The 10464-nt window shown below is 42.5% G+C and overlaps 1 protein-coding gene and 1 long non-coding RNA gene across 9 annotated transcripts in view; one reads left to right on the top strand and one right to left on the bottom strand.

Annotated features, from left to right (window-relative positions):
• The window catches only part of dab1a (DAB adaptor protein 1a), a 99507-nt gene that overhangs the window by 44615 nt on the left and 44428 nt on the right, over positions 1 to 10464 (bottom strand). For all 7 annotated transcript variants that reach the window (XR_006825176.1, XM_046050142.1, XM_046050145.1 and 4 more), the window contains 2 exons: positions 7601 to 7740; positions 5498 to 5596 (listed from right to left, as the gene is read on the bottom strand). Coding sequence is in view for 6 of the 7 variants with exons in the window: in XM_046050142.1 (XP_045906098.1) it covers positions 5498 to 5596; positions 7601 to 7740 (239 nt within the window). In the remaining variant the exon portion in view is untranslated. The remainder of the gene's footprint in view (positions 1 to 5497; positions 5597 to 7600; positions 7741 to 10464) is intronic.
• Positions 2234 to 6728, top strand: LOC123971382. 2 transcript variants are annotated; one of them, XR_006825178.1, is made up of 5 exons: positions 2234 to 2504; positions 3430 to 3524; positions 3681 to 3910; positions 5575 to 5679; positions 6415 to 6728. It is a non-coding gene; the product is annotated as an uncharacterized LOC123971382 (long non-coding RNA). The 2 variants fall into 2 exon arrangements; XR_006825177.1 differs by having other exon boundaries at positions 2234 to 2671.

Here is a 10464-nt window from a genome sequence, read left to right as displayed (position 1 = left end):
CTCGCTGACACACACACACACACACACACACACACACACACACACACACACAGAGCTCATTTGCTGAGGTTATTGAATTATCTCTGGGTGGGTGGTGAGGTGACAAAAGGGGACTCTGATTCAAAGAGAGCAGAGAATGAGATGACTGCATAAATTCAATTGCTCTGCTTTGTCTCGGTAGCAAGTACATCTTAGAGAGTAGGAACAATTTAGTTTCGGTTTAGTTTACATCTGGATCTGGGATGATTGCATATCCAGACAGTGTCACTTTTATGGAACAGTCTAGTGACAATATTGTTTAGAAATAATAAAACAGGTAAAACAGGTAGACTGTTACCACGAATGGATGCACCTGGTCTTTCATGCGTGCTGTATATAGGAATTGTGGTACTGGTGCTATTGGCTGTTTATGCCAGCAGTTTACCCTGGCCTCTATTCGACCTTAAAAAAAAAATAACATTATGAAAGCATCATTGCTGTCAAAATAAAAATCAGAATAGAAACTGCACTGATAAATTATTTTCTGTGTACTCTAAGGATAACCCTGTGAGATTAATGATGAAACTGAATGGGAAATGGACTTTTCACTTTTCAAATTGGCAGACAATGTACTACTTAGAGCAGGGATTCCCAAACCTTTTCTGTGACCCAAACCGCTGTAACATCTACATTTATAAACTACTCAAAGACACACAAACAACAAACCATAAAAGTAAAATGTAAGTGAAATGTGTCATTATAATAGTACATCACAGCAATAATCATATTTGCTAAGTGTAAGATTTCTCACCACCTCATAACAAACATGCACTGAAAAATGAGGACATGGAAGCACAAAGGCAATACACTCACTATGTCAGCTATAGTGGGGAGTGGGCTCAAGTATAGAAAGTAGGCTGAAATTTTAAAATCAATATTAAAATCAATTTGATGAAATGACTGAATATTCGCAATCTTGGATTTCCATAGCAGCACTCAAGCAACACTCTTCAATAGTCCAGTTTAAAGACATAATAAGTACAATAACCTTGTTCTTCTTAATTAAACTCGGACTCAGACTCAGACTTTTGCTGTGGTTTTCCCACCACTCTATACTGTAAACACCAGTTGTACCTAGTTGTTATTTGCAACTATTGTTAGATCTCTTATGTATGAGACATATTTGCCAGCAAATCAGTGACTGCTGTTTGTGTTGCTAAAACATTCAGAATGTTTTTTGTTGCATCATCCTTGGTAAAGTTTGGACAGAACAGTGAAATGAAGTCTCTGGGGCATGGCCGTCGCTGGAGCCGACATGTCTGGCAGCATCAACTATGAGATGCCGCTCAAAAGTTGCTTAAATACATATATTCTCTGGGGAAGTGGATTGTTTGCAAAAACAGGTGGGTGTATCAAAACGTCAATACTGACTGTGTACTCTCTCTTCTCTCCTCTCCAGCACTGTTGATATGCAGTACCAGTCCTCTCACAATTTTACACACACACACACACACACACACACACACACACACACACACACACACAGTGTCTCTGTGGGACTGTGGGCAGCATGCCCTTCAGCAGTTGCTGGCCACTGAACCAAGATGTCCCCTGTTAGGGTGGGAGTGGGGAGGAGGAGCAGCAGGATACAGTTTCTCTCTCTCTCTCTCTCTCCTCCTCACATCTCCCTCCTGGAGGAGGAGACATCATCATTGGGACTGCAGACGCTGTCCAGTCTCCAGCCAGTAGGACAGGACTGAGATTAGCAGTTAGCTTTGAGGTTTAATTAAATACTTGCAAGAGGTAGCACTTAAGAAACTCTCAGTAACTGATGCAAATACACATGCACATAATGTACTGTACCCATAAATAATGTTGGATATCAACAGTCTGACACTGAGGTAGGGCTGACCCCGAATAGTCGAAGATTCATGCTTCGATGGGCGGAGCCTGATTCGACTGATCTCACAGTTGAAGCATCGCAGTGAAACAAGGATCATGCCATTTTGGCGATATGGGGGGGCTCAACGTCTGATTTTACATAGAACTACCAGCTTTCTCCCAATACGTTAATATGCAGACTATAACAATTTACATTTCAACGTTTAATGCTGTAACTAAATATGTAAAAAGGATAAAACTTTCAATAAATGTTTTTGAAGTGCGTGAATAAATCCAAAATTGTAACCCTAACCCTGGGTCGTCAGTGCGCATGTGTATGTGTATGTGTGCAGTGGCAGAAGAGGAACGCTTGCTGAAGAGACCTCAGCTTCACGGTGTTGTGTCGAGTTGTCCGCACCTCGCGGGATTTTCGGGTTAATTTATCACCGTTGATGAACAACATAAAGAATATTTTATCGTTTTTAAATAGCCGGCTACTTGAAATAGACCCGCGGGGAACCGCGACGTGCGTGCAGTTGTCGGCAGCAGTAATGCACGTAAAAGTCTGCACAAGACCGTTGATTGACAGGCGAGAGAGAGAAAAGGATCTTCAAAAAGCCTCAGTTTAGCTGGAAATTTACAGTGTAAGTTGAATGAAAAGAGACTGCAGCTCTGCAGCTTCTCAAGATTATAGCGGAGCTAATTGCCGCGCAGAAAAACACACGATTCAACTATCAGTCGACTATAGGCAGGACTTGACGATTCTGATTCGACTATGTAAATCCTTAGTCGGGGACAGCCCTACACTGAGGTGAGGAAGTGACAGAAAGAGTGAAGACACATATACAACATACACATACACATACTGGAATTTCAAAGGCCCTAAAAATGTTCTCAATCAGCTTTTTTTGTGCTTTTTTTTACTGGTTTTTAAGTTGGCAGGGTACAGCTGGAAAAAAATAATCTCGCATACCCCCATCCACCAATCAGGATTTAGTAATATTGTAATCACAATCTGAGGGCACGTGGTGTACAGGATGTTTACAATGTCGCTTCATTCTCACCTAATTTCCTGTGTCTACCTATATTGATATATAGTGTGTAATTCTCATATCTCCCACCCCAAACGAACCCCTTTGTCTGCTTCCTCACCATCTTCTCTGCTTAACTGAGAACTCCCCTGCCATGACACGTCCTGGTCTACACACTTATCAATTCCCATTCGACCCACGGTTCATGCCCAATCTCGACCTTTCATTCCTCTGTGCCCTCCTTCAAATTATTGTCATAAGTGGGATGGTCTTTGTTAGTCAACATAAAGTTATAATACATCTGATAGGATCCAAAGTGAATGCATTGAAGGATCTGGAAGTAAATACCTGTGTTTCTCGCTGTACCCTCCTCTGTCTTGATTGCCTTGCCTTGCTGCATCTCTGTCTAGCCTCCACATGAATACTTTCCTCCAGGGTGTTTTCTAAATAGCTTTCCATCAAGTTTTGCTGTTATATTGTCCTTTCTGTTGGCTGAACTGAACTAATTTGATCTTTCTGATTTCATTCCCTCATGCAGCAGCAGGCCGACTAGCTGAGCCCTTCACTCTTGTGAGTTCTTGACCTGACGTGGTGCATCGGCCCTGACGAGACTGACAAAAAGGGTTGAAGAGGGTAGGGCGCCTGTGTCTCAGTGCAGTATTCATGTGTGTGTGTGTGTGTGTGTGTGTGTGTGTGTGTGTGTCTTGAGAGAGAGGCTGGCAGAGAGAGACATGCTAGCCTGCCCTCTGTTAGATTAATGCCTCCCCTCTTCTTCTCCTCCATCTCAAGCACCACCTCTCTCCATCCTGCACGACCTTCCTTCCCTCCTCCAAGAGAGGGGCCATCCATCCATTCGCTCACCCATACTTCCATCCGCCCATCTGGCTGACTGATGCACAGAAGGGGAACGAGACTGTCAAGATCCCTGAACCTCAGCCGAACCATTCTCTCTCTCTCTGTCTCTCTCTCTCTCTGTCTCCTTCCCTCCCTAGCCATTAGAAGTGGTTGAAGGACTGATAGTAAGGACAGCATATCTCTATAGTTAATATTAATGTGCGGAGACAGAGGACAAGGTCTCCCTGAAGAGAGCTTTACTTTGACATATGCTCACTGATTCTCTACCTATCCCTCTAACTCTGTTTCAGTCTGTCTTTGTCCCTCCCTCCCATCATCTGTCTTTTTCACATCTTTGAATCCTCTCACCTTCTCCCCTTTGACTCTCTACCTCTTTATCTATCTCTGGTTCTTTCTCTTTATCCCTCTCGATCTTTCAGTGTAGGGAGTTTGAAGCATCAGGAAGGGGAATGAGACAAAGAGAAATGAGGGTTATAAAAAGAGGGATGAAGGATTAAACCGGTGAGGGATGAGTTTGGCTGCATGCAATATGGCCGTCATGTGGGAGGCCACTAGTTACTGTGTCCTGCCTGTCTAATACCCTGCACTGTTGAATTACTGCTGGGTGCTCACACACACACACACACACACACACACAAACATACAGTGTCAGTGACATCCAGCTCCTGTCGAGGTGTAAATCTCAGACTTAACACGCCACCCACTAAAGCCAGGTGCGGAGCAGCAAGCTTCATATTGTGTCTAAACCAGACTATATTCACAATCAGATCCACTGACAGCCAGACAGAGCAGAGCTAACACTGCACATTTGCACAACATACACAAGAGCAGCCGTTAATGTTTTACTCCAGCTGCCAAATCAAAAAATCCAACATGCACAGATGACCTTAGTGTGCTACAGTAAGCAAACCGAGCCAAGCACCTTATAACTTAAGTTTATGCGATTTAATGGGACATTAATTTTCCATTATTAACACAAATGACAGTGAAATGGCCTGTTTAGTGAGGGTGTCCTCCAACCAGAGCGCTAAGTATCTTGAGGAATGTACGCGTTATATTTCTTGCTCAAGGATGCTGTGACAGGTGTGGCCAGTTGGGGAATTGAACATGGACAGTACCTGTCAGAGGATCCTTGAGGAAGAAATTCTAAAAGAAATCAATACGCTCTGCAGGATACTTTCGCTTGAACTGTGTGCCTACTCGCGCTGCAACCCGCATTTAACAACTGAAATCACAGTTATTCTGTCCATAGAGGGTCCTCTATCTATGACCGGTCCTATTGTCGTAAATATCTCAGATGTCAATATTACTGCTGGGTCTCCGCATCAGTGTAGTGAAGAATTGTTTTTTGGGTGGGTGGGGGGGTTACTTGGGTAATTTAGGTGATTCTATGATCTCAACCGAGAGTAAGAAGGAACAGAGGGAATCAAAATCCAACAAAAAAAAAATTTAAGCAGTTGGAGAGCAAAGTCTGCCTAGATTCAGTAGATCAACCAGAAAAGCAGCCATGTAAGATGGAAAATGCATAATCCTGGAGCATAATAAAGAACCAGTGCTGTGGTTGTTTGCGGAGCGGCAAACAATGGGATAGCCATGTTCTCTCATCTACCGAGGCCTTGTTCTCAGGGTTTCAATTAGGGCCTCTTGATTTCCCCAGGGGTCCCTCTCTCTCATGGAGATGCCTCATTAACAGAGACACACACACGAGCAAACAGGCACACACACACAAACACATTTGCTTCTGAACTTACCCCTGACTTCTCATCAAAGATCTTGATCCCTCCAAAGGAAATGGTCAGAAACACCTTCTGTTTGTGTTCTCCTTTAGACCGTGCTGCTGCAGCTATTCCCTGCGGACAGAAAGACAGACACACATGGAGCAAACAACCACGTTAGAAGCAGGACAGAAACGCACGTGCAGTGTAATGGGAAGGTGAGTCCATAAAGAGCCTCTCTTGGGGCGCCTTCTCTCAGAAGGATTCTTTTCTTGTTGGATTATGAATTTTCTTTTACTTGTCAATATAAAATCGCTCTAAAAAATCATGAATAGAGAAATTAATCACAAAAGAGGTGAGATCCTGCAGCATCACTAGTCCATAGTCTTTTGATGCATGCTTGTGATGAATATTAACCACCATAACATGGACAAAAACATGAATATCTGAAAAATATTTATTATTCACACCCAATATCTGGTAAACCAAACACACAGTACTACAGTGCATTAAAGAATATATTTGTGAACAATGGCAGAGAAAGAACATTTTGAGAACACTGGTTAAAAATGTACAAAATAATTTTGAAAAATGACCCTTCCTTAAGTACATTCGTAACTTCTTAATTGTAACAAACATTGAAATTATTATAGTTATTATTTAAGTCAAAAAAACAAATATCCCCCAAATATCACATGGCCAGTACCAAGCTATGTTTGCTCTGTTTAGCCAAATACAAAACCATAATGTCAAATCTTAGGCTGTTGAAAGGCATTGTGGGAAATGTAGAAATCCTTAATAGAAGGCGGGCAAAAGCAGACAAGGCAAGTTTAATTGCAACAATTCATGACAACATAACAGCTTGACTTCACTGAATGTGACATGCTGATTATTTATACCACTATAAGTGTATCTAATTCCCCTTTACGTTCACCCCACCTCCATTTGCATAGGTGAGTCACAAAAGGAGAAGAAAAGAGAGGGGCGAGATCAGAGAATTGAGGGAGTCGGGCAGGGAGAGGGAGGAGCAGTATGAAAGAAGAGGTGGAGAGATCAGAGAAAAAGAGTTGATGGATTTCCTGTCTGAATAAATGAAGAGGAGGGAAGCTGTTTGATCAATGAGCTGTCTATCCTCTCCTCACCCTTCTGCGCCTCGGCTGGATGGAGTTTTCACTACACAAACAAAACGGAAAATGTAATTTTCCCAATTTAAATACCTCCTGCAGTATGTGGATCCCATGTGTTAAAAGGCGATTAATAATGAATAAAGCACTCTACATACTGACTGTTTTCAAACTCTTTCAGCGTACATCTATGGAGGGAAAAAAAAATCAATATCTAGGCTTTGTGTAAAGTTTTGACTGTTTTTGAACATTTTCTAGTGTAACATTATTTAGACATGAGTTTTCCATATACACGCTACAGTAAAATATTCCACTAAAGCAGCTTGTTCATTAGGCCTCTATTTATAAATGAATAAATAAATGGCCTATTTCTCCACTCCCATCTCTCTTTCACCTATCATCCAAACTATCCCCCTCCATTATGCCTTCTCTCCTCTACTAACTGCCCCATCTGTCTACCTCTCCCTCTAATTGTTCCTGTCCTTGCAAATGAGACATTCACCCCGATTCCCCTCTCATCCATATGGCTAACCTCCTCACTTCCTCCTGCACTGATCATCGCCCCGCCTATAAAGGATAATGTCCTCATTTTTTATCCATCTCCTTCCACCCTTCTCCTCTGGTAATTTGCATAGAAAAATTGCAACCATACATGATTACGCTTACACACACACACACACACACACACACACACACACACACACACAGGCGCAGTTATGCTATGACTTACAAAACATGGATATTTAATTGAACTTTAGAATATGCATGAACTTGAAGAACTATTTACAGACAGACAACTGTGTTAGTTATTGAGGTTCAGTGGCTTTTGTGAGCCATGAAACTTACTGCGGCTAAGGGCGATCATGTCCACAGGATTTCTGGTTGTTAAAGGAATCCAAATTCATTCAGTCATTTCTACCTACTAACACGCAAAGATGCATGTCAGAGCAACTAAATTCTTAACCTAAGATGCATCAACAGAGAGAAAAGAAAAGAAGAGAGAGACTGTCCTTACCTTGAGCTTCATCATTGAGTCCTGGCAGAGTTTGTCTCCACGGGCGGCAGTGACCTCGTCCAGGCCGATGAGCTTGGCCTTGTAGCGGACGCCATCGCCCTTAAAACGCCTGATGAGAGCCGCCTCGCTGCGATCCTGCCCTGCACACACACACAAATGCAAACTCTGAAGTCTACAGTACATCTTCCAGTCAAGGACCTCCATCTACCTCAGACCAGTGCCATTACCTCAGGATCATCAATCACACAGACCATAAAAAACTTCAACAGTAATCTTACAAAAAGAAAAACAACCATGGTACAGGTCAAAGCTACTGATGTTAGCAACACCTTGTTATGTGATTAAGTCAGACTGGAGGCAGGCACTGAACCATGCTATCATATGAATGGCACCGGTCAATATACTCAGACACATGAATCAATGCAGTTTGGCGGGATTAGAGTTACAACTGTGACATCTCCTCTCTTCTCTGCAAAATAATAGTATGACATTTTGCTCTCATCCCCCTGTGTCCCTCGGTCCTCCCTCTCTCCTCACCCTCGATTGTGTGCAAGATTGTCGCCATTGTGCACATGCATTAGTGAGTGTCGGCGATGGCGCGCGTGTGTTGACCTTGCTCTTGTCCAGGAAGTCTATATGTTATCTCCTGAAGTGACTACAACGCTCCTTGTCGCACACAATACAGAGCAGAGAGAGAGAGAGAGAGAGAGAGAGAGAGAGAGAGAGAGAGAAAAGCTGCTCATAAGGCTAAACTCACTTTGTGCAGTGCTATCTATCTTTCTCCCATTCTGTTTCTCTATCTCATCATCAAATATTGTATATATATGTGTGTGTTTGTGTGTGTGTGTGTGTGTGTGTGTGCGCGTCTCTGCGTTGTGTTTCTGAGTGTGTGAAAGACTGCAAGAATGATAGTGAGAGGGAGAGGCATAATGATAATGCAGCAAATTCAGATAATATATTGAGGCATTAGTTCTGTACTCTATAACAGCGTGACTCTTGGAAGGTCATAGTCGGAGTGATGGAGAGGTCCCACTCCTCCTCTCCTTGTTCTTTCACATTCCCTCTATTCACTCTGAGTCCCTACAGCATATAGTAGAAGCCCTTTAACCACAGGCGAGAGCATCGTGTTATATGGCTCTATTGAATCATCTTTGTCCAACACTAATCTCCCACCTCCCTCGGCTTTGTCTGCTGGCCCACACACAAACGTGGTCATTTTTAAATGCTTCATTTGCATTACCTGATTTCAACCATATATAGGAGGGGTTCTAGAGGTTAAACAATGGTCAAGCACATTTAAGGTTATAAAAGGCTCCATTATCAGAGAAATCACAGGATACTTGTGTTGGGTTAGCCCTTGCGATAATAACCTTGCACTAGGACAGCCTCAAATAGCAGGTTTTAAAAGTTTTAGGCTGCTGGAGATTATGTTTGTGGAAATTACTTTGTCTGAATGTGAAGGAAAGATGGGCACACTCCATTGATAAAAAAGATACAGAAACACACACACATATTGGGTGGATGAGCTCATTCCTCTGAATCACTGACAAGGCACACCACTCAGTCACAGTCCTACTTGGAGTAAATCACGACTGTCTGCCTCAGAGTCTTCAGAGACAAAAGAGCTGACGAACATCTGTCCTTATTTTGGAGAGAGTAAGAGAGAATAGATTCCTCTATTGTGTCACGTCTCAGTTGGGCTGAGATGAGAGTAAATGATTAAACCACCGGAGGATTTTTCTGTTCAACGCAGAGACGTTTGAAGACATTTAAATATTGCCTTCATTAAACTTGAAACAGTCCCGTCAAATGTGCATATGGGCGAATACACATATAAACAAGCGTATTCAAGAACAACAGTCAGCAGCTATGATGAACCCCCGCCTCAACCCACCATCTCTTCCCTCTGCGTAAATAACATGAAACATGCTACTGTTGCTGTGTTAAAACACAAGACAAGATCTTTCACATCCAAATATAAGCTGCCTGTCAGGACACAGCTTTAAGTCTCTTTTGACTGCTTGTGAAAACAAACAAGGAAAATCATTTTAACAGGGTTGATAATTGTGGCTAGCGAACAACAGGCTTAAAACTAAATGTGCTCACCAGAGAAAGTGAACAGCCGACTCCTAATAAGCTTTTTCAACGGCGCTGGTTAAATTTACACAGTGCCGTGGGTACGAGTCGCTCACTCTAGCCTGATTGAGAGGTCGCCATGGTAAAAACTTGTCAATCACAGATAATCCCGCCCTGAAACATACTCTGCTTTATGGTCTATTTTCCTCTAAATGGGACCATAATTTAATAAATGACCATCATGTTGTATTATAGAAGACATGAAACCACCGATTGAGACCATAAACTTATTATGAAAGTGTTAAAGTGTTTACTAAGGTAATAAATCAGGTGAGAAGTATGGTCATTTTACCATTATTTCTAATAACCGGACTTCTTTTTGCAACCAGAAGAGTTGCCCCCTGCTGGCCGTTCAATAGAATGCAGGTTTAGCGGACTTCCACATTGGATTCACCCAACTAGGCGAAAGTGCAAGCCATGGTGTGGCGATGGATGCAACTAAACTTTAAAAGTGCAAAGTGCAAAAGACACCAGCTATATGTGACATAGTGGTCAGAAGCAACACATGCAGGCAGGGGAGGTGAAAGAGTGGTGGAAGAAAAACTCTGTTTCAGACTCCCCCAAACTAAACATCCAACCATCTCGCCAAGAAAAGTAATGCATGGCAGATCAGATGGGGCTACCACATTTGTGAATAGGCTTATAGTTTACGGACCTCACTAAATCCAATGCTAAAGTTAGCCTAGCTTCCTTGCACACTTCTTGATGGTGTATACCTGTGCTGTGCC

This window comes from Micropterus dolomieu, linkage group LG05 (assembly GCF_021292245.1).
Source record: "Micropterus dolomieu isolate WLL.071019.BEF.003 ecotype Adirondacks linkage group LG05, ASM2129224v1, whole genome shotgun sequence".
Lineage (NCBI taxonomy): Eukaryota > Metazoa > Chordata > Actinopteri > Centrarchiformes > Centrarchidae > Micropterus > Micropterus dolomieu.
The sequence above is the reverse complement of the archived record's forward strand: the minus strand, read 5'-3'. Positions and strand labels throughout refer to the sequence as shown.